The sequence below is a fragment of the Chelmon rostratus genome, chromosome 20 (genome assembly GCF_017976325.1).
Source record: "Chelmon rostratus isolate fCheRos1 chromosome 20, fCheRos1.pri, whole genome shotgun sequence".
NCBI classification, from domain to species: domain Eukaryota; kingdom Metazoa; phylum Chordata; class Actinopteri; order Chaetodontiformes; family Chaetodontidae; genus Chelmon; species Chelmon rostratus.
The window spans coordinates 10037315-10062643 of NC_055677.1; the positions used below are offsets into that span (position 1 = coordinate 10037315).

The following is a 25329-nucleotide window of genomic DNA, read 5'->3' on the forward strand; positions in this document are numbered from 1 at the left end:
ATCAAAAGAGGAGCACATTTCTTTATATTCTTGTATACGTACAGCGCTTTCTCTCCAATATTTATCAACAAGATTCCCAACACTTTTCTTGAAGCTGAAGGCCACACAATCAAATTTTGGATGCACACTTCGGCTTTAGCAGCTAAACCCAAAACTCCCAGCAGAGACCCGACTTGCAATCTCATGACCACTGTGCTTTGCACCAACTGCCATGTTCAATGTTTTTATTGTGTGACAAACATTTTCCTTAGGTGCATAATGCAGATGCACAGTCACCGTGGTGTCTAGGCACCCACTTAATCACTGACAAACCCTCATTTAAGGACAAGGGCAGGTCCACCTTTGCCTAATCTAATACAAGCCTTTGGCTGCTAGCCTTCGTAGGAGAATTTGGCTAATTAAAAGACTTAAAGCCTACTTGCCTAGAATATATGATTCCTAAACACTGTGCAAAATGCCTCCTTCTCAGTTTCTACAATCTCAGCTTTACTGCCATTTAACTTTATAACATGTACACTTAAAAATTACTTATACTCTTTTTTTTTTTAGGATTTGTGAGATGTCAGGGCTCAGAAATGTCTGTCTGCGATACTGTACATCTTCAGTGTACATCTCGACCATGTGTTGCTGTCTTACAGATGGGTTTTGTCTTTGTTGCAGCTGGATTTAGGGAAGACTTGTTCACTAAATAATCCAAGACAAACAATAAATGTTTAAATTTGATTTTGTAGGTTGAAGTAAATTTCTACACATCCTCTGAACACTGGTCATGAACTATAAAGTGGGATAAAACCAACTGTATTTTTTTTTATTTACTCATCTTTACTTGCTTGATTTGTCATAAACAGCCATTGATTAATACTACACTGGTTTGGAAGCTTGTAACTTAAGTAGATTTCAGTATAATTTTAGTATAATATTTCAGATTCCGAGCAGGTAGGAGTTATTTTTGCAGGGTCTGGACAAACAGTTTTGACGTCCCTTTGGTGTAAACAAAATGTTGTTTCAGAGGACTGAACACCTGCCAAGGACACATTTCTGGCAGAGACTGCATTTTTGTAATTTCCTATAATTGTATGCCACGAAAAAAAAATGCAAATAACTGCAACTGGATTGGCCTTCAAACCCGGCTCGTTGAACTGGAGTATAAAGTGCTCACAATAATTTTTCATGCTCATTACTCAGTTTGGCAACTGACACCTTCCATTACATTTTCTCATTGCCTGAAATATAACAGTCACAGATTAAGACCCTCCAATAGGAGCAAACTTGCAAGACCTAAAACAAATTCCTCTTGATTACGTTCCCCATGATTGGGGACTTAACCAATGAGAAACAGCCATAGCTGCACTGTGTGCACCCTCAGCGAGGAGTCAGGAACACCAGTTTAGCTGCACTGACTCCTCACATTATCCTCAATGTGCAGGAAACCACACCACAGTGAATAAGTTGGTTTAGAGAACAAAACAGTGCCCAGGCCATCCTCTGCCACTTCTACAACTTACTAACCACAGACTATCATCAATCAATCTGAACAAACAATACAAAGAAACTGACTAATTCGAAGATTTTGTTAATCGTTTATGAGCATCAATATCCACGCGGTACATTTAGATGTAGTATGTATGCCTTTGGATTTAGGTTTGATGGTGGAAATCAGCTTTTCAGTGCACCGCTCTGCTACTTATCTTTTGTGTCTGCACACATGAACCCCATTATGGGCTAGTGTGGCAATCAAATTCAAAGTGCATAAATCAGTAGTATTAACTACTATTCCTCCTCCTTTACCATCAGCTACGGCCATCATTCATGACACAGAAACATTCAAATCCCTCCAAGTATAAGGCAAGTACACAAACTACAGCCACAGTATGTCAGTATTGTCTCTTGGGCCAGTGCTTCTCAAAACAACAAAGTGGGAAAATACTTATTAAGTACATTTTTAATGTACTCTTAAGGGAGGCTTTTCTCTTTCTTTACTGTAGGATTGCTAACAGAGTGCAGTTTATGAAGATGCCACAAGAGTTTAGGTGACATTGACAGGTTGCCTTACGTCCTCTCTCTACCGATGACCAGAACAAACCTTAGATGGGTATAAAATGTTGGCAGTTACCTCATCAAACTGCTCCAAATGTGTAAACCGTACTTCATTTCTGACCCGGGAGCTCAACTGTCCATTAAGGCGAAATTGGATTTATCACAGCCAGGATATACTCAACAATTTAACAGCTCTAGACTTTTTCATTTAAAGGGCAGTCTCAAACTGGACCCTGTACAAAAGCAGCAAATCAAAGTACAAAACATGTGTTAAACACATGAAAAAAAAAAGACAAAGTACCATTATCAAATAACATCTGACGTGGCCCTCACCATTTTTCCATGGCAGTTTAAGAAATGCATGTTAACTGGGGTGAGCTAAGACAACACTAAGGTGCTTAAATTTGTCTTTTAAATAAACAATGAACATCTTATTACATTTACAAAAGCTTATCCACAAATTCCAACTTTCGGTAGTACCAGCCAAGACACATGTGGGGGCACATTCAACTGACTCTCCAAATGTAAACATGAGGAATTAATCACAAGGAAGAAACACATCTTAACAATATTTACAGGTTAATGCTACACTACAAATAGGCTATCTATAGATAAAGTGAGCGGGAGTGCATCGATAGTGCACAGAGACTATTTTTGGATAATTCATTGATTGATTTAAAGGAATATTTTGACATTTTGAGAAGTATGATTATCCTTACAGAGATTTTGATGAGAAGGTTGATACCACTCTCATATCTGTCCATTAAATATGAAGCTAAAGCCAACAGTCAGTCAGCTCAGTTCAGAAAGACTGGAAGCAGGGACTTGGCTAATTTATGAGTTTTAGAGGAGCTGGTACGCAGGTTTTGTTCCCCTTTGACGGAGCCAGGCTTGCCATTTCCCCCTGTTGCTAGTCTCTATGCTAAGCTAACGTATCTTGTTTTAGTTTACTAATCTAAAAAAGCATTCTAAACCCCAGCAAAATCACAAATTGGCATTATTACACTTATATGTGACTGTTTACCTTCAAACAGAGCCACGCTAGCAGTTACCGTTTGTTTCCAATCTTTGTATTAAGCTACATAAGCTAACCACCTGCAAGCTTTAGCTTCATATTTATCATACAGACACAGGAGTGGTACCAGTCTTCTCATCTAACTCTCAGCGAGAAAGCGAAGATGTTTATTTCCCAAAATGTCAGACATTCCTTTAGAAAAACTTTTACTGACAAGGATTTGATTTAATATTCTTTTAAAGTTGTCAAAAGTGCACATAGAGCCACACATTTTTGAGCAGTATTACATCCTGAATGTGTTTGATCAGCTTCTGCAGATCACTGTTATGAGGAACTGACTAGTTTATAATAGCGATGTAATCATAAGGAGCCCTTTTAGTGATGCGCTCTGTTGTGCCACAAGTAATCGCTGTCAGTGCTCTTTGAGAGATTTAAGCATTGGAATATAACGTTTACCATTTCACAATATACATCATGATGACATGTGCACACTTAATGAGCTACATAAGCAGGTTTTTGCGATTATTATCCCTACACTCTTGGTAACTAATTACATAGATCGGGTTTAGTTGGGAAATGAGCTGGAAGTTAACATTAACATTAGATTTTAAACCTACAAATACACTGTAGGGCTGAGTACATTAGGTTTTACTAACAAGTCACAGAAAAGTGCCATATCATCTCAAAGCCAGATCTACAGGAGAAGAGCGGTCTTGCTTAATGTAAGCAAAAGATGCGAGTCGACAAGTTACTCCATCTCCTGACTCGGGGAAGCTCAAGCGTCGATTAGCTTAACATAGATCTGAAGCTCGTCATCTCCCGTCTTTGCTCTCACGCACACACACACAGTCACAAACACCACACACTGCATTGCACGACTGACTCTCCACGCATCACGACTTCTCTTACGTCCTGACAAATAGACGCAACGTGCCACGAATTACACACTACCACAATTATAAAAATGAAGACAATTAGGAGTACATTTTAAATATCACTAGAGTTAAATGTAAGGTGCAGGATCGATTATAAATGCTGTTTAATTTTTTCTAACTATAGCGGGTGAGCTAACAGGATTTGGTTATTGGCAATGCCATATACATGTACAGTATATGCTCAAAGACAAATCAGCATTTGGTTATTGCTGGGTCAGACCAGAACCACTCGCTACATCTTGGCAGAGAACGACCAAAAATAAAGCATTTTTTCTCATCATAGTATGGTTCTTGCTCGCCTGATGACCTACGTAAGAGTGAAGATTTAGGAAACTCCTCCTCCTACTTTGTAAAAGATGCTACAATCAACGCATTGTGCAAGGCTCCGGAGAGATGTGTGTGGTAGTGGAAAATCCCAAATGAAACCAGAACAGAGTTGTGAAATGCATGAGGAGAAGCGTGGTGACAACACGTCCTACTGGACTCTGAGGTTATCTATTGTATTGAACAGAGTAAAAAATAACTATTTCTTATTGTGGTAGGTGTATGCATGTTTTTCATGAGGCCTCCATGTAGCCTTCAGTCAGTTTTCCCCCTCAGTGTAAATATCGCTGAGGTGGGTCACTCTCCCGCTGCAGGAGTCCTCTTAAAAGCTCTACGAAAAACAAAACAAAAAGTAATCAAAGTGCTTTTGATGCTACAGAGATTTGTTAGTTGTTGGAGTTCATCCTACCAGCAGAGAACAGGGGAGGTGGCGGGGGTAAATGTGGGGTGGGAGGCAGCCCGCCCATGGAGTGCAGCAAGGGGAGAGACAGCTGGGTTCCATGGAGGGGGTGGGGGCTAGAGGCAGCAGCGGGTGTGGTCACAGACGTGGCCGGGAGCCCCGCCCCCAGCTGCACCTGACCGGAAGAGTCCACAGCGGGCGAGGCCAGAGGCTGGTCGAGGCCGAGGGGGTTGTTGCCGTCGGTAACCATGGGGTTGCTGACGCGGAAGCATTTCTCCCTGTGGGCCTTGAGCATGTTGGAGAAGCGGAAGCGCTGGCCACACACCTCGCAGGGGTAGGGCTTCTCCCCCGTGTGGGTGCGGCGGTGGCGCTTCATGTTCGGCCGGCTCGTGAAGCTCTTCCCACAGATCTCACAGATGTACGGCTTCTCTCCTGCACGAAGAGGGACGCAAAGAGCTGAAAACACGGCTACATTTTCTTGGGACGTTGAAGGAGACCAAAACAGAGCTCAGAGGAGGACTTAGAGTCGTCAGGTGGCCATAAAGACACCTTCAAATAGATGCTAATGTTGCCGCCTGTCTGCAGGAGGTGTGAATAGTTCACTTTTTGCTAACCAGTTTGCCATATCAACTTAAAGGTACACTATGGAGTTTTTAACCACCAGCTGCACAATGGAGCACTGCTTCTATGAGTTGGACTCCCATTTTAATTGTACTGTGATTGTGCAAGAAGACACACAAGCATGCTGATGGTTTCAGACTATTCTGCATTTATTAGACACACAATGTGTTATGGTGAATAACTCTGAATGTACACAGACTTCAGTTTGTCTACAAGAAAACTCAACATGACATCTTTAATAGAGGATAATACGTGACTGCCCCCAAGTGGCCAGAAAAATCATCTAATGCTGGTTTAAAACACGTTGCTCTACTGGGATTCAGTATCAAGACACCCTTGAAAATCCTCAGAAATAGTGCAAGGGGTGACTCACCAGTGTGTGTCTTCATGTGTTCGTCAAAGTACTGCTTCATGTTGAAGTCCTTTCCGCACCACTGGCACATGAACTGCTTGTGTCCGATGTGGATGCTCATGTGGGAGCGCAGCTGGTATTTATACTGGAAGCGCTCGCTACAGTTCTGAAATGGTACACAGTGAACAGTTATAAAATCCAAAGAATTTATTGTGAAATATGAACTGTACTATGGGTGTTATACATGCTGACTTATGCAACTTCAAATATGAAAATAGGTCCAATTTCACAAGCAGCCCAACTGTCCAGAAAATTTAGGTTATAGTTTTTTAAATTGTTTGAAAACACATTAAAATTTTAATAGTTTAAAATTTGGGGAATTCTTGTCTTTTTCGCATTACACTGCGCAGACCCCTAGCCAAAAAAAGCGGAAGAATAAGTCAGTTGAGAAGACTGACACCCCTCTGTAAATATGAAGGTACAGCCAGTAGCATGTAACTTGAGCCAGGCCAGCTGTTTCCCCCTGTTTCCAGTCTTTATGTAAAGCTAAGCTAATCCTCTCTGCGCTGTAGCTACATACTTACAGTACAGACACAGGACTGGTTTCAATCTTTTTATCTAAGTCTCAGCAAGAAAGCGAATAAAGGAGTTTCCCAAAATACCCAACTATTCCTTTAAGCACTTATGGGCTGTTAATGTTAATACTTTGGTAATGATGTTTTTTTTTTGGATCAGCACATCTGGATCCCTGTCTCATCTGGACTCCTTGGCCCTGAGTATTGCACAAGCAAAGGACATAAAGAGACCTATCACATTCGAGACACCAATAATTGAAGAAATTACAGGTTTTAAAGTGGTGGATATCTCAGTTGGAATAAAACTCTTCATGTGAGTGAAGTGGCCAGCAGCGGCAGCGTATGAAAGGAGCTCAAACCTCGCACTTGAAGGGTTTTTCTCCTGAGTGCTGCAGAGAATGAACCTTAAGGGACATGCTGCGCTTGAACGACTTCCCGCATGTCTCACAGGTGAACGGCATGTCCTTCGTATGGGCTGGACGCGCACACACACACACAGACACACACACACACGGTACAAGAAGATTAATGATATTCAATATCGAGCCACTCTTGATCAAACAACAACAGGAAGACAAATAAGCAAACTGCCACCCTAAAATAGCACTTAAGGAACAACACTGAGATGCTTTTTCATTGGCTAATTACGATGCTAAATACAATGGATGTGTCTCATCTAGTCAACAAGCTATCTCCTCTCAAGTTCCCACATCGAACTCTCAAGTCACTCCTTAAGTGGGAAGGATAAATGGGACTCAATGACATATGGCGCTTTGCTGAAACACAGATGTGCACAGGGAATGAGGTATGCCTGACTGGGAAATAAGATGTTTATCTCCCAAAAAGTGGAAGAGGAAAGCAACACCCAAAACAAATCCAGCACAACAATCAGCGGGACGTGGAAAAGGAAGCCTACAGCAACAAACGGGAACAAAGTGACCGACCGGGATCACTGATTTTGCTGCCACTCACCGACCATGTGCTTCCTGACATGAGCCATGGTGTAAAACTTCTTCTCGCAGATCTCGCAGGAGAACTTCTTCTCGGCGTAGCCGTGGACGATCTTGTTATGCTCGTGTAGCGACCACAGCTTTTTGAAGGCCTTGCCACATGTTACACACTTCAGTCAAAAAAAAAAACAAAACAAGAGGAAGCAAAATATAGTTATTACTGGAGCTATTTTGGGTATTGGATATTAAGAAGATCATTATCTGGAACAGTCTTTAGGAATACAATCCAGGTGTGTGAGCTTACACAGATACTTGAGCGTGCACTGTACCAAAAAAGCAATTAGAGTCAGTAGATTAAAGCAGCAAATGATCTTCAAAACCACAGCAGGAGCCCAGCTGCTCACTGCAGAGCAGCTAATAGTGAAGGTGCTGAGATATATCAATATGTATTATTACTGACTGCCAGCTGACTGAGTAACTGACTCTGATCAGTGTTGATATATATATATTGATATGATTGCAACTGTGCATTTCCTAATTAGCGACAAAATAAAATCTTAAAAGTTGAAACTGGTTTATGTCTGATATGAGGATGACAAAATATAGTCAAAAACAAAATAAACCATAACAAACCAAAAACATATGGATGCTATTTCCTGTATTCACAGGCTTTTAGATCAATCTAGTAAACAAAATGTGACAAAACTGGTCACTGTAACGATTGCATTAATGCAGTAACCCTACTGAAAATCAAATTTAGTTTCACTGATCTAGACTTTACTCTTGACAGTACAGTAGATGAAGCATCATCCTTTATTTACCTTAACTCGGACTGATGTTTGATTTAAGTGTCTTTTGTAAGAAAATATGGAACTACACAGTGTTAACCCAGTACAAGCTGAGCCAATGGTATGAAAGTAGTATCCACTTCCTGTCTCCTGAGTGGGCATGGTAGCCTTACCGAGCTTGAACTCAACATGAAAAATTTGCATGCGTATTCTTGGTCTTGACAAGCAAATCTGCTGATAGCAGCGGATTACTTTGAAATCAGCTGATTTTGTCGCCATTGAATCGTACCTGGATGCTCTTCTCGCAGTCGGTCTGTTGGTGCAGCAGCAGCTCGCTCTCCAGCAGGAAGCGCTTCCCGCAGTTGTTGCAGATCTGCATGCGGTTGTGAGTGACGTTCATGTGTTTTTCCAGGTACCAGCAGTTGTTGAAGACGCGAGGGCACTTCTTACAGGGGAAATGTTGCTTTTCCTCCAGCCTCACCTTCTGGCCCAGGCCCTCTGCGTCCAGCGTCCTCTTCCCGCCCTGCCGCTGGTTGGCCAGCGTGGCCTCTGTGAGTGTCTGCCGCATGGAGGCAGTCGTACCCGCCATGGCAAAGGCCCTGGTGCCCCGGCGAGGTCGATCCATCATGGTCGGCTGCTCCAAGCCTGGAATGTTAAGTGTGTTCTCCTCCTCTTCCTCGTCTTCCTCCTCATCTTCCTCCTCACTGCTGTGCCCCAGTACGTCCCCCCTCCTCAGGTCATCGTCATCCTCTTCTCCAACTGTGTCGTTGTTCTCCGCCTCATTCTCCTCATCGTCCTCCGAGTCTCTCTCGTTGTCATGGCAGTGACCAAAGATGGTGGCCGTCTCCGTGGCGGTGGCGGATTTGCCCTCTGATCCCTTTGACACATTCAGGGTCTGGTTGTTGAGGTTGACCTCAACAATGATCTGGTCTCTGTTGAAGGAGGCGTGGCCATCAGCGGTTTTCGACTCCTCCCCATTGCTCTCGACTTTGCACAAAGCAGCCACACCTGTGCTCGCCCCGCCCCCTGACCCGTCCTCTTTCTGGTAATACTGCTTCTGCTGGGAGGTCGTCTTGCCCGCCTCCTCCACTCTAACAGAGAACGGGCTGCTGCCTTCCCTCTTGTACACCCTCCCCAGCTCCGACTCCTGCTTGATCTCCGAGTACAGCTGGCTGGGGGGCATCGCTACAGCAGCTGGGTCACCGCCACCGAGCCCTTCCTGACTGGCCATATCTGCACAGGTGGTTCTGAGCGAGTGGCTGCTGATGAGGTCGCGGCAGGAGGCTGCGATGTCGCTCATCTGAAGCAGGGTCGCGGCGTTGAGCACGTCGCGGACAGTGCGGCTGCTCACAAGCAGCTTGGAGGTGTAAATGAAGTTGAGGATTTGCTGCAGGCCCTGTGAGGTCAGGGCGTCCAGCGACAGGTCCACCCGCCGCAGCTGTTTGCTTTGGGCGAAAAGAGAGTGGAAGAAAGGGCTGTAGGCCGCCAGCACGCCCTTGTGGGCCGGGAAGGTGCTGTGCTGACGCACCAGAACGATGTCGACGTCACACAGGTCAGGCTGGAAGAGGCGCTGCTCGTTCAGCCTGTCCATCAAACAGGTGAAGTGCAGAGCCACATCCTCCACCAGAGAGAACTCAGCAGAGGGGAAATCTGTGGTCTTCTCCACTATGAGCTGGAGGGGGGAAACAGAGAAAAGGTTAAAATAGAAAGGACAAAATTACCACACAGTAACATGATCATTTAAAGTTCTGGATAGGAAGCCAATTAGATCTCTCCTGCAGCATATTGCTGCCACCATGACAAAAAAAATATTGCCTCAGTTTCTGGTTATAACAAGAAACACTTCTAGTTTTTACTTGATAGCAAATTATTCAGTTTTTACGAGAAGTGTTTCCTGGTACAACAACATATCACTTTATCTTTTTATATCGCAAAACTTTCTTGTTATTTCAGAAAACCAGCACATGTTGTCAAAACAAATGTTTCGTTTTCACACGACACCTCAGCATGCTGTGATATCTTCCATATGGTGTTAAAATGAGATGCTGCAGCCCATGAGAGCCAACCGGGTGACAGGACGATGAGCTCCAGACGTGTGGCAGGATGCTGTTATGTATCACTGCTGCGGGCTGCTTTTGTTTTATTTGTGCACCCGTGTGTGATCATTAACTGTGTGTTTGGTAGCAGTGATTGTCAGTGAGCGGGCTGTGACTCGGTACTGGTCAGAGCAGTGTTGGCTATACGGACCACAGATGTTAAAGAATCTGACAAGGATGGACATCTCCTCTCCTCCCACCACCACCTCCTGACAGCACGGCAACACACACAACTTCAGACGCAGTAACTGACATTGAGGATGGAGGTGTGTTTAAATATGCATTCAGTTCAGTGCCTCTCTCTCTGCCTTCCCCTCCTGACCACATACATACACCATGAGGCTACATGCACATAACATATGTGATAAATAACCTAAAACATTCAATGCTGAGTACCATGTATCCACCACCACCATCATCTACCCTCCACCTCCACCCAGATAAGTGACTATAAATTGCTTGGGTTGTTCCATTATAACCCAAACAAGTTTTTAAGATGGACAAAAACACATTTTACTAGCGACCCCTCCGGGAGTTTCCTGTAGATGTGACTGAGTATGGTTGTTTGTCTGTCTGTGTCAGCCCTGTGATAGTCAGGTGACCTGGACAGGGTGTACCCACCCTGGGTCAGGCTCCAGCCCACCTGTGACCCTGTGGTGCAGATGGGCGGATGGTACTTCAATGAGCCGTGTCCAAAGCATCAAACGAAAACATTTTAAAACCTGCCCCCTCTATTGAGGGAATCAAATATGTGCAAGTCCTTACCCACAGAACTCAAATGGATCGTGAATGGCATGTTTGAAGAGGGATCACACATGTAGACATGGCTCTGTGTGCATAAAAGTATTAAAATAAATAATAGTAGACAAGTTGTCATAACAAGTTCGACTTGCTAGCCTTTTTATAAGCTTTCAACTACTGCTTCATCCCCAGATGGAGCTCTGGAAGTAAGATTACTTTTGTTTTACTTAAAAAGAAATTGAACAATAGCTAATTTCCATCACATAACATTGTGATTATTCTGTATAGGTGTTTTACTGTTTTCCTAAGTGTGCTTCACAAAGTCACGAACTGCATGCATGCTGCACGATACGAGTCAGAGAAAAATCAAAAGGTGTAACACTCAGCGCTCTGTGCAAGGTCCTCAACTTCCCAAGGTGGGTTTATTTTAGCACAGGAAGGGCAGGGTTTCGATCCAGACGGGATGTGAGTGGGGACAGAGCAGCAAACAGAGTAAGCACACACACACACACACACACACACACACACACACACACACACACACACGCATATGTGATGTGCAACCATGCACAAACACACACACACACACACACACATATACACACACACACACACACACAACAAACACAAACACAGTGTCTGGTCTCTGCAAAGGCCGACTGGTCGGAGCATTGGTATTCAGTGCCATCTCCCTCCCATTAGCCGGCTCTCTCAGCACACCCACTCACTACACTGTCCCTGAGGAATGGAGAATTATGCACAAGACAAAACACGTCGGGAGAAATAATTAGGGAAACCATGCCGAATAAATACTAACTAACCCTCCAAACAATTAATGGAATTTATCATTCAAGGCATCTCTTGACGGCCCAAAAGGACAAGTATTGATACAAGCCTTGTTTTGGCTGACATGTTGCTGGAGATGATGTAGCTATGAGTTGTAAATTACATCTCTTGTTTTTCAGTATCTACAGTTGTCCATGCAGAAGGAGAGAGAGGACAATGCCGAAAAAAGAAAAAGGAAAAGAGATTAAATTATTAAGTCATTTTGCAACAATAACCATTATGGAATTTATGTGCAGTTCTGTAGTAAATGAGAATCACACTACAAAGACTCTTCATTGTTCTTTGCATTGAAAATAGCTCTTTGCATTTCCCTGCTGCCCAATATATTTTCTTTTTAAGATCAATGAAAATGACTTTTCATTGTTAAGGCTGCAAAATGGATTTGCATTTAGGCCTAACCTTGAAAATCTGGCCCGTTTGAAGAATTCAATTATGGAGTGTTAGATTTATTCATAGTTTTGAGCTGCTAAATTGGACTCCAAGCCAGAGAGGAGTGGAGATCGTGTTATCTCTCTCTGTGTAAGGCTACAGACATCGCCCATGGGCAAAACGCTGCAGCCTTAATCAGATCAAGTATAAGTTGCAGACTGGAAGTTATGCTCTTTAAGCGATAACGATCGGCTTCTTCTTTTGGGATTCAACCAGGACAACACAGTCATAGATTCAATCCTATAGGATGAATATCAACAGATTCAAAGCATCATTTGCTTAGGGTCAAAATAAAGGAAGCAACAATTTCAAAGGTTTGATGCAGGGTGTATTTGCATGACACAGTACTTTGGGTTGTAGATTTAGTTCATATTCTTTGAAACAAAACAACAGCATGATCAGTGGACGCTTCTTCTTAATCATTAATCATTATTCATAAATCATTTATGGATGTGAAACACTGCCTGATTAATTTAAAATGCAAAATAATGATGTTCACCATTTGCACCGGTAAAACAGGACTCCAAATGAGTTCCCGAATGATTTCACTGCTGTTTTTATGCTGTGTGGCGTTAGACTTTTTACCTCAATACTGAGCTTGCAATGAGGAATTTTGAGCGCTAAAAATATTTTTTGCATGCACATACTTTTTTTTTCAGAAAAATTTGAACAAGTAAAAATCCCATCTTGTGCTCACTAAGTTTATTTGCATGTTTTCTCTCATCCACATGAGTGCACTGTAAGGTCTCACTCAGTTTCACTCACTTGCCCCCTCAAAATCATAGAATAATCTTATTACTTTTTTTTTTTTATAATGCCACCACTGGGCTCACTAGCTTTACCCTGCAATCCAAGAACAACGCTGCTGATTTATTTCCATGTTTTCTACATGGATCAACACCTGGTGAGAATGCTAACATTTTGCCTGGGAGATGCAGCTTTAGCCTCAGCCTTTGTATTACCATGTAAGTAGCCATAAAATCCATATTTAAGCTTGTTTACATGGTTGTCATTTCAAAGAGAAACATGTGGAAAAATTAAAAAGCCATGCGGAGACAGAATTCTGCCAACTCAAGGAGCTAACCTGAATTAGCTAGCTAGCTACAGTGGCTAACATCTGTTAGCAACAGACGTCCCTACAGCTGACAAAGTTGACGGTCATCACCTAGAACTGAGAAAGGTGCTTTTGTCTATTTCTGTTTGAAATTCAAGACCTATGGTTTGAAATTTTGAGTGGTAGCTAATTTTGAGTGGTAGCTAAACTTACCGCAGTTATTTTTGCTAACTGTATATGTAGCGACAGTAGCCTAAAAAAGGGGGCTAACTATTATCAAGTTAGCAAACTAGCTTACTTAGCTATTGCTTATCTGGCAGAAGTTAGCTAGCTGCCTATCGAATTTCATAGGGGGTAAATTATGCCTACTTACTATTCTTAAAATGTGTCTTTACTTGCCTAGTAATCAATTATCATATTGGAAATAACCTACTTTCTCTGATTGGCTGAAATTGTGGCAAATTGTAACACAGACTACACCAAAAATATATTTTTGTTTGCCAACTGTGTGTTGCTCATGCATTTGCAAAACATCAAAATGTTCAATCATTTGCTCATAAATAATAACCTTATTTCTAGTATTTTTCTCCAGGAAAAACATTAAAGTGCGGATGCTCAGTTAATCTGTGCGCTGCTGAATAACAGAGGAGTTTCAGTCAGTGAATGATTGCATCATTTTCATCTAAACACAGGATTTAACACGTTTTAATCCAACAGCAAAGAGTTGTATTCAGCATGCAGCTGCTGCGTCTGTCACAATATGCCGCAAAGACGAAGCATCTTGTCACATTTCCTCACATACTGTCGCCAAACAAATTAAGGAAATACTTTGCATTTAAAAACTGCATCCAACTCCCTCCATCTTTCTCAATCATTATCTCTCTGTCTCCCTCTCTCCCCCCTTTCCGCTCTGCCTCCCCCCTTTCCTCGGAAATGTCAGGGAGTGAGCTTGTTTGCTGTCATTAGAGGGAGCGCCACCTTTAACCAGCCTCTCAGTCAGATGTCTCCCAATACATTATTCATATCTAGCCTGACCCATGACAAACACGCAGCGGGGGGGATTACAGGCGCACCCAACAAGAGGTGTCATTTGAATGGGCTTCAATCAAAGCTCTGTACACCCTTTCCTCACTCATCTGCTACGCACAACATGTGAGGGGGTCGCCTTGCACGGCAGAAGCCTCAGAGGGCCTGTTTCACAAGGCAACTCTCAAGGTTGACGTGTTTTAATCCATCACAACCTTATTGATTTTACCTGAGCTGTACCCTTACATGTTATAGAAGAGGACGGTTCTGCTTATGCATACATGAAAAACAGCATTTATGCAAAAGAAATCATCTTTACTCTATACTGTGTTCACACTTTAGTGCCGTTATTAAAGGTCAAAGCTGCAACGTTGGTCAGAAACCACGAGGTCCATTTATCAGACGTTTTGGAGCTTTTGATCAGATGTAATGATCCTCATCGACAGATGGAGTTTGTCCAGTTGTCACAGAACTGGAGATGTTCAAATTTTATGGACTACGGAAAGAAGAACTGACCACAACATCAGTAGCTTTCACTCATGTGACATGGTCTTCAACAGCAGATTTAATCACTGATCCAACCCAATAATGCACTTTTTTTCATCGGCTTTTTACAAAATACTAATTGGCCAGATGAATGCGCTGTAATTAAACGCCAAATTTAGCATTTCTAAAAGGTCACAGCTGACACAAAACCAAATCCAGCTCTCCACTGTTCCACTCGTCTAATGGGGTTTCACTCAAGTCTGTGTCAGACATCAAATTTGTCCAACTTTGTCCAAGACTGATGCATTTTGGGAAGAAAATCAGGCATTTAAAGAAGATTTGCCTGATCAGCCTGCTGGCAATGCTTTAATCAGGATTCAAAGTTTTAAACTTTGAAACTACTTGACGACTAATCCAGTTTTGAGGAAGCTCTGGTGGATGATGCACAGGATTACAGCTTGGCCAAAGAGGAGCCTGCACCAGTCATCTGAAAAAAGAAACTAATTGTTGCTTTAGTTACCTTCAGCGATGGTCAGACTCATTGGTCAGCATGTCTTATGATAAAAAAAGTGGCTGTTGTGAGCAACTGGTGAATCCTGCACTTGGCAGAGACCCAAATCCTGGACCTGAGCCAGACAGGGCCGAGTCTGAGAGTGAAATCCCTCTTTCTAATTTGACTTTCACTGGTGAGAATGACCTTTCTCTTGCACACCTTTGCACTGGACGGCCGGTGCAGATTTACCACTCTATAAAGTCTGCATGTCAGTCTCTGTGCAGCTCAGCTATAGACTCTGGATGTGCCGTGACCTCCACAGAGCCGCCATTTTAAAAGTTCCCTTGTCAGCTCACTGTAATACAGCAGAACCTGATCTGCGAAAATGGCCACCAGTCAGGGCGGCACCTGAGTAAAACCTAACAATGTCTTAAATCTTCATCATCTTCAACCTTTTCTCATCTGTAAACTAAAGCTTTTGCTTCCCTTTTGATGTCGCTCTGCTACTTTTTTGCACTCGCCATGTATGGCGGCAGATTTATGAGCAGGGAACTAAAGCGCATCTACCTCGACTGTCTTGTTTTCTTGCCGACCAGTGAACAGACTGAGCCATTAGCGGGGGCCAATGTCAGAGCACAGCACAGAGTCATGGACACATCAATAGTGCGAGGGAGGGCAGGTTGTATTCAGGCAGGAGGGAGTCCCAGGGGGAAAACACTGCGGGGGTTAGAGCTTTCTCTCTGTTTGCCTACAGACCTCTCAGACTGAACTCCTTTAAACCAACGACACACAGTAAAATACTCATGCCTTCCAAATTAGTGCATTTGCTCATATTACAAATGTCTAAATATAACAATACCTTGGAGGACACTTAGAATATATATGGAATAAACAAATTCAAGTAGGACTAAAAATATATTTCTATGAGGAATAACTCAATATCACTGTATGTCAATTTTCTGTGGACTCATGTTGCAATTTTTTGATGTTATTGTTGTCCAAATTAATTATTCTGACCAATAATATTTTTAAAAAGGTACACATATGCAGTGTGTGCATGAGTTTTGTATGATGTATAATATTGGAACACGTTTAACACCTTTGTACATAAATGATTATTTCTTATGTTATTTTGCAGATACATATCAATTGATATTAGAAAATCTAATTTTCTTATTCTATAATATTGTCAGAGTGATTTCCATCATATAGCCCATCCCTGATCTCTGTTATTATTTGACAGAAAAATAATATCACAAAGTTCAATTACTGTTTATCCAGAGCTTCCAGACACATCTCTTAGCCTTCATCAGTGATGGAGTTTGCTCAGTTGTCATGGAGATGGAGATTCCTCTCCATACAACACCTGTTGTCACGCAACCAAAATTGTGATCACAAGTAAACCAACATCAAGACTACTGAGCAAACTCTAATTAATCTCGGCTAATTAAGGCCACAAGATGTGACTGAAAGATCCAGAGAAACCAAGTAAGTGGACCTTATGATACGAATTCAATTCTGCTATTTCCAAGGTCAAGAATGAACATTCTCACTCATCTGTTAGTATTCCCTCATGTGTTCACACTTCATTTTGCTTGATAATTAAATTAGAGATGATTATTTTCATTATTAAGTCTTGTTTAGCATTTGTGTTTGATAAATGTCTTAAACTTTGATGTGATTATAAACATTTCTGCTGATTAATTTTCTGCCAATCAACAGTTCTACCACTAAACTCGATCATCAACTGCTTTAATCATTCGTTCAGACTGGAACGATGAAACGATCAGGTGATTAATTGATGGACAGATATTTCATTGAACTGATTAGATGTTCAAGGTATTTTTTTGAACATTTGATGGTTTCAGCTTCTCAGATGTGAGAATTTGCTCGTCTTTCCTCATCTTACATTCGGACAAAGTGAATATATTCGTTTAATGTTTTTTTACTTACGGTATATTTTAACACAAAACCATGACAATCATTTAATTACAGTACAGCTCTACCTCCAATCTCTATACAAATCCATACTGCAAAGCAGTTCTCTCAACACAATCTGACTTGTGCAACTCTCATTCAAGCCACAAAATGCTCATTAAATGAATTTACAAATAAGTGCAACTTGCTACCAGCCAAATGTCAAACTGTCCATATGCATGGTGAAGTCAGTCTACTTGGAAATGACCATCTGGAACAAAAAGAGATCAGCCAAAACATCCACAGTTGTGGAGACAGCAATCCCATGAGCTCATGCCTTTGCCCTCTTGTCACCCAGCCGGAAGGTGGGGGGTTCGGACGCTCTGCCACTTCCACCCACGGAGCACTTCAACCTACAGTAAAGAGCACACTCAGCAGCCCTCCTCACAGCGAGGCCTCCTGCTGAGGGGCCCGACGCAGGCCTCGACGTGACTGACACCCGGAGGAAGGAGAGTGGGCAGGGTGTCAGGCCTCATCTCACTCACTGGCATGGAGACGGTAGGAGAGCTGCACCCTCCACACACACACACACACACACACACACACACACACACACACACACACGCACACACACACACACACACACACACACAGATCCCTGAGTCATCATCGGTGCAGATGAGAGCAAAGCATGACAGGCCCGAATACAAACTCTCCACAAAGAAAAAAAAAACACACACCCAGTTCCGACAGCAAGTTTGCCCTCAGAGTAACGTCAGAGTGCTTTTACGTGGCGGGAAATGGATCAGGTCACGTGTAAACACATCCGAAGTGAACAGGACAAGGGCATGTCATTTCTGGCGGAGTCCAATCAGACAGCCATTAAAAAGTCATCAGGGTAATGACTGACACTGTGTCCTCTGTGTGCTCACCAGACCTTCCCTGCTGCTGACGCCAAACGACAGATAGGTTTAGTCCCGGAGAAGCTGAGCCAGAGAAGTGAATTCTGATTCTCTGGGTGAGAATCATGGCATGGCTTAATCCTCACTGTGTTATCTGGTCTAGGATACAGGCTGGGCAAGACTGGCATGGACCAAAAGCAGTCTGCCAAGTTGTCTCCCTGGTTTCAGTGTTTGTGTCTGGTCATGGATGAATTACTGAGCCTACTGGGTACAAGCCCAGGGGCCCAAGGCCTCATGGGGCCCCTGGACCAAAGCCTCCATTTACTAGAGTGAATGTCAACATTATGTGTTGGGTAGGCAAATGAATCATGCTCATCATTGCAGAGGGATGCAAAACGACATAAAGGTAATGCATAAATACCACAAAGAGATGCAAAATGAAAACAAAGTAATGCAAAATGAGCACAAAGAGGCGCAAAATGACCACCAGAGCTGAAAAATGACCACAAAGAGACACAAAACGACCACAAAGAGACACAAAACAACCACAGAGATGCAAAACAACACAGAGACACAAAACAACCACAAAGACATGCAAAACGACCACAAAGAGACACAAAACAACCACAAAGAGATGCAAAACGACCACAAAGAGACACAAAACAACCACAAAGAGATGCAAAGACAACCACAAAGAGACACAAAGCAAACACAAAGAGGCGCAACATGACCACAGAGAAGAAAAAAAAAAAACACAGACCGATGCGAAACAATCACAGAGACACAAAATGACAGATGCAAAATGACCACAAAGAGACACAAACAACAACATTGTGGGGGGGCTTTTACATGTCTGTGGTGTCCACAGGCCCCTTGTCTCGTAATCCGTCCACGTGTCTGGAGGAAGATTTCTCCTCTGTCTGCAGTCTGCACTCCTTCCTCTCCTCTCTAAATCCAATCAGCACAGAGACCCAGCACTGACCTTGAGGTGGAAGAAGCGTATACAGTAGCAGATGCATGAGCACATCCACCCACACGTCTGCAACCCTAAACACCTATGCATGCATACCTGCATCGTAATGGTGCATTTGTTCCCACGTCAGTAAACAGAAGATTGGCACGGAAAACGAACAAAATTCGGCGTATGGGATGACACTGCTGAGGCATGCAAAGACATGAAAAAAAGAGGATCTAAATGCGCCCGGACGCACATTATACTGTTATCAAACACCATGCTCTTGCATAGATGAGCCAGATTGGTAATAGCACAAGTGACAAGGTCTCACTTTTAACAAGCCCCACGGTGATCATAACAGCACTATGATAAAAAATGCTAATAAAAATCAATGTTCAATGACTAAAAGGGAGAGCCACAGTGGCGGGTGGCAGCTCGCTCACTGCTGAGGTCACAGCCACATTTAAGTGGAGTTTAATACAAATGGGATGGCACTGTTTATCAGATAATAATGATATTAAGGCTGATAGTTACACCTTGTGGTGTTGGTATGAGATTATATAATCCAGTAAATTAGTGGTGCATGTGAGGCAGATTGGTGGGACATCAGCCCTCACAAATCATGAAAAAGCTGTGTTATGAGAGACTTTGGGAGACAGAAAGGGGCTCTACACCTCTACCTGAAGATACGCTCAGCCTGTGAAAACAGACCCTAACAGCAAAACACCAGACAGGAACATCAATATTCAACAAGTCAGCAAAACCCCATTTTACGTCTGATGCCAGCGTTTTTTAAAGTATTGCTCTCTGCATCTGTGTATGGCAAATACATCTGTTTGGTTCTCCACCAACTCCAGCTGGAAATATCTGACTCTGATCTCCACTATGTTCACCTTAGTTAGCTAGTTGCTAACTTTGTCAGGTGCAATCGTGCAATGAGGACTGAGCTAAATGACACCCCCCACCCCCCCCCATCTATTTTGGCTGTCAACTTTGAAATATGTCCTTCATAAGTGCCTGGAAATGATCTAAGTGCAACGTTTAATCACAGGAGTATCCCTTTAAATGAGAACAATAACCTCCTGATTAATCAATAATGAAAATATTGGTACGGTATTGATGAATATTTGCCTGTGTAAAAGGAGAAAAGTCAAAGACCTCGACATGACCGAACTTCCTCAACACATGAAAACTGTCTGAGGTTTCAGGTAAAATGTACAGCAGGACAATTTCAGATATAGCAAAAGGCAAATCCTAAATTACTCTAAAATGTGCTGCTGGCTATTCAGTTTTCTCTTTCCACTACTTTAGCTAATTATTTTATTCCCCTCAGCCTATTAAAACATTTAACTTTCTTAACCACTGCATTCACTGCTGGCTGCAATTAATAAAGACAATATTATCAGCATTAGTGCTGCTCTAATCCTAGACATCCAATCTCCCCTCCACACTGTAGGCTTTTCCCTGTCCTAATCTGGCAGCTCGGACTTGCCCCAGCCCTGCCCTGGTGGAGCTCCACCAGCGTTCGCCATTAGATTTAAATACATTTCCATCTATATGTTAATGCAACCACAGGTGACAAGCCAATCTACAACTGATACGTGCTCACCCGAGCATGAAATTGGGATGCACAAACAAAAATAAGGATGAGAGCAGCATGAGCGGCATCTTGGTGACGTACAGGACATTGAATTTTGACAGCGTGAGCAGGTTTGCCTCAGCTGCATGATTTGTGGGGTCTTTTTATCGGCTTGTCCTGTGAACAAACCTGACAGCATTGTGTTTTGGTAAAGCTGGGGGACAGTGAGCCTGTGTGGACCAATCAGAAGTGATGCTGAAAGAAGACGTCAACCGGCGGTCGTCTGGAGTTGAGATGACTCTGACGAGCGGTTGGATAATCAAAGGAGCTGCCTGGAGGCGGGTGTAGGGGAGGGGGGCGGCAGCGATGAGGTTAGAGCGTCCGCGCTGAGGCTCTGCCAGGAAGTTTGTGTCTCGGCCAATGAGCTGGGAGAGGAAGCGCTGAGTCAGGAAGCCTGGCCAAGAGAGAGGCCCGTGGTGCTGGCATCTCCTCCTCACACACACGTTACAACGCTTCACACACCACCGCTCTGCTGGAGTCATAACACACTGTTCCCAGGCCAGCGCCGTACACGCATGTGCACGACGTCGGGCGCACACACACACACTCACCTGCTGCGCATGCATTCATCAGTAAACACAGAGATGTGACGCCAAATACCTGTGGCACGGCGAAATGTGGCGCACGGAGATATGCCTGTTTGGAAAATGCAAACAACAGCATCAAGTCAGACAAAAATCAAGCCCGTGAAGGGACCGAATCTTGTCTAATATATGACACAGAGTGAAAGATGAACCCTTGAAGTGATCTATTAGAGACAAAAGATCATTCTGTAGCGTAGCAGCGAACAGGTGCAGACGCACCCGAGGGCTATGAAACTGTGATATCTTTATCATCTCTTTCATAGCATGACACGCAGAGAGAAGAGGCTAACACGAGACTCCACAGAGCTCCTTATCACAGGAATCTCTCGAGTGTGGCAACACTCTTTGTGTGTGTGGAGGCAGCTGATATGTTTGATGAGAAGGTCAGAGAGGACGGAAGGGAAAAAGAGGTAGAGGAGGAGCGTCGGCTTTCTATAGCCGCAACCAATCAATGGACGACAGGGAGATGGTGAATGTGAGCTGAAAGGAATGCGTTCAATAATGTACAATAAACACGAGGCTAAAGCCAGCGGCCGGTTCGCTAAGCTTAGCTCAGCTAGCTTGGTTCTATCCAACGGTGACGAAATGCAAATACCAGCACTTCAATTCGCCGTTTTACGATGGGTTTTTACGACAGGCTGTTTCTTGGCTGGGAGCAGCAACTTCCTGATGTCTCTGCTTGTTGCCTGGCAACCGCACAGAACCATGAAAATGTCCGACACGTAACCTCCGTAAAACAGCAAATTGTTGTTTTTACACTTTATTTTTTCCCCCAGATCGAATAAACGAGACATAAAGTGCTTCACGACTGAGCTTTAGAGACGTCACTAGGCAGATTTTGTTAGTTTTGAACTGAGCCAGGTTAGCTGTTTCCAGTCTCTTTGCTAAGCTATGCTAAGATAACTGGCTGCTAGCTGTAGCTCATATTTAATGTACAGTTATGAGAGTGGTGTCAACCTTTCAGTGCAACTTTGAAGAAATCGAATGAGCATCTTGGCCAAAATGTTCAACTATTCCTTTAAAAAGGTAAAAAGATTAAAGGAATAATGAATAAATAAGTTATTAGCTTGAGGTGAAATATTTTTTGATACTGTGACAGATGAGGAGTATTAGAAACTGATCTGAGCATATTTGCTGGTGACATTCGTACAAGTCTTATATAGAAAAGCAGCAAAAAAAGAAATGGAAGTCACTCCAAAACATTAATCTGCGTCAGACTAAACGTGTAACAAATATTTGTGATGACTAGCAGATCAAGGATCCCTTCTTTCCTGCTTGGCAAATCTCTGACAACAGCATGAAAACTCGTTCTGATCTGCTTTAAAGCTCCTCCTAAGTCTCTGTCTTTGGCCTGAATTCAGTTGAAAGCTATCAGAACACTTTAGAAGGAGCCCTTTTTTAAAAACTCTCTAAATATCTTTAAATGCCTGACAATGGACGGCTAATACAAATCCTCAAATGAAGCTCTATGAAAAGAAAAAGGTGTTTGGCTTCTTTGATAATGCAGTTATTTCTAAAAAAAAAAAAAAAAAAAAAAGTGACACAGGGGTTAAACTGGAGTAACTGTTTCCTCCAGATGAAAAGACACTGATGCTGGCTGGCGCTGCTGATTTACTCAAAGAGTAAAAGCAACCATATTTACCTCAAAGAAACTTGTGCCATTTTAACATGAAGAACAAAAGAAACCTTACATAAGCCCAGTGAGTTTGACCTTGCTCTCTGCAGCCTTGTCCACTGTTCTTAATCTCAGGGGCATAAATTAGCAGCACCTACAGTACGGTCTAAGTTTCCAAGGAGAGCGGCCTCCTACCAGAGGCCAGAGATATCTGCTGGAGTTTGTTGCCGCGGCTCAGGAATGGCTGCACTTGTCACAAGGACTAAAGACAGTCTCCTCGCTCTGCACCCAGAGACAGTGAAGCCTCAAAGTCAAGGGTGGGCAGGAATGCCCTGAATAGGCAGTTACGTAAAACTCACAGCACCCTGTGAGGATAGAGAAGGAGCTACTCAGGACCTGACAACGCTCACTGAAATTAAACGGTATCAGACGGCTCAAAGTGAGCAATATAATCATCTGAAGTGTGTACGAAGCTGAGGCGCATTCATGTTTCACAAATCCACCATGTTAAGAGACAAACTAAAACAATCTTTTCATTTGAATGAGGGCGTGAGACAATGGGCCTCTTTGGGCAGAGACATGTAAAAACCCCCACCCCACCTCCATAGGAACAAGACCGACAATTTGAAAGAGACACAAAACAAGTACAAACGACCTGACCAATGTGACTGCATGACTGTTTGTAGTCGTTTTGTGTCTCTTTGTAGTCATTTGTCTCTTTGTAGTTGTTTTGTGTCTCTTTGTGGTTGTTTTGTGTCTCTTTGTAGTCATTTTGTTTCTAGTCATACTTGTTTTTACATGTCACTGTAGTTGATTTGTGTGTCTTTGTAGTTGTTTTGCATCTCTTTGTAGTCATTCTGCATCTCTTTAGTTGTTCTACATAACTTTATGGTCATTGTGTGTCTATTTTTACTTGTCTTCTGGCTCTTTGTGGTCATTTTGTATCTCTTTGTAGTTGTTTCATGTCTCTTTGCAGCTGTTTTGTGTCTCTTTGTAGCTGTTTTTGTGTCTCTTTGTTTTATTGACTTTGCAACAAGAAATGTCAACTGTGTAAAATGTCTTCATACTGAGGCCCCCTGACCCCTTGGGCAACTGGGCCTGTGCCCGGTAGGCCTGCTCAATAATCCATCCATGAATAAGAGAGTTTAGGTGAGGCTATTGATAAAAAACAAAATTAGAGGGGACTAATCCGCTTTTGATGTCAACAAAGTAATTGCAGAAATTATCTGGGGCATGTTTACCAAAACAGACAAACGATACAGTATCTGATCACCGGCGCACCGCATTCACCAAGCACACTTTGCACTTTGTTTATCGCAGCGTACTCTCATGCACACACACACACACACACACACACACACACACACACACACACACACAGCAAATAGCAAAAAGGGAGGAAAAACAAAGCAATACCAAAAAGCTCTCCCTCCCTCTTTGCTCCCACCAGAAGCCACCCAGCGAGCACCAGGGCTAACCCTGCTGACCTGACCCAGATATTAACCCAAGCCTCCAGATGTGAACGCGCGCTGGGATTACTCCACCACTGCATCAAGCTCCACATGCTTTCCTAATGAGGCATCCTAAAATGACCCTGGAGACAGAGCGGACTGTCTGCCTCACTATCTGCCTCGATTCCCACAACTCTATCAGCCTGTCTGTGCAGAATCATCTTCATGTCCGGGGAATGAAAACATCATGGACTCCGGCTGAAAACACAAGTTCATCACGGCCACAGCGAGATATCAGTTTGTCAAGTAAGAAACTGACCTCATGCAGCAGACTAAACACACATTATCCAAGACTGTGCTGTTAAACATTTTCTGCTTTGACTATCAAAAGCTGGAATTACATTTGCATCTGACTGTAAAAGACTCTTCATACAAAGCTAATATGCTGCTTACTTAACCATTTTACCACCTGCAACAATGTGAAGTTATTAAGACATGAAGAGTGACATCCACTCCTCTGCTGGACCGCACTGAGGAGACTCTAATGCATGCATGAATGTCAAAGCCTAACAAACTTGTCCTGCACTGGCTGCTGGGGAGAAGCGGGGGTGCACTTCACTTTCACTCATCCTGCCTACATTTGCACCAGTCGCGACCTGAGCCCTTTGCAGAAGCGCCCTGATATGAAAGAATTTAACTCCTTCTCTGCATCAATGTAGCTATTGTAGCCATCGCATTCTTCCAGCAGCTTCAATTTCCAACTTGTGCAATGTCGGCAAGTTACAAACTTCACCGCAAAGGATACAAAGCACAAAACACGCGTGTGACAGCCTGTGGTCCAAACACACAATGAGGCACAAGTGTGGCAAGTTTCATCGGCCTGCTAAGTAGCTCAAATTTGCAAGAGATCAAACAGGGACAAAAAAAAAAATAAACAAAAATGCAGCGCTCCTCTGTAGCCTACCATTTTGATCCAGCGTTTCGAGGCTCGAAGGAGTCCCAGAATAACTCCTTTCGCACCAGTTTTCCCTTCGCCATGAAAATGACCGTTGAATTGTCACATTTCTTCAGCTTTTGCCTTATCCCTCAATCTTTTTT

At 43.1% G+C, this 25329-nt stretch overlaps 1 protein-coding gene across 1 annotated transcript; it reads right to left on the minus strand.

Moving 5' to 3' along the window:
• Nucleotides 1–2369: 2369 nt before the first annotated feature.
• zbtb47b (zinc finger and BTB domain containing 47b) lies at nt 2370–25329 on the minus strand. The gene is made up of 6 exons (XM_041961631.1): nt 25196–25329; nt 8287–9669; nt 7232–7379; nt 6619–6734; nt 5706–5850; nt 2370–5143 (listed from the first exon to the last, which is right to left on the minus strand). Exons 1-6 carry the CDS (start codon nt 25196–25198, stop codon nt 4698–4700), a joined length of 2241 nt encoding a protein of 746 aa, XP_041817565.1. The 5' UTR covers nt 25199–25329; the 3' UTR covers nt 2370–4697.

Coding starts and splice junctions, on each gene's coding strand:
- zbtb47b (XM_041961631.1), bottom strand. Junction 5,851..6,618: donor AAAAACCCTTCAAGTGCGAG/GTTTGAGCTCCT, acceptor GTACCATTTCAG/AACTGTAGCGAGCGCTTCCA. Junction 5,144..5,705: donor ACACATGAAGACACACACTG/GTGAGTCACCCC, acceptor CTCTTCGTGCAG/GAGAGAAGCCGTACATCTGT.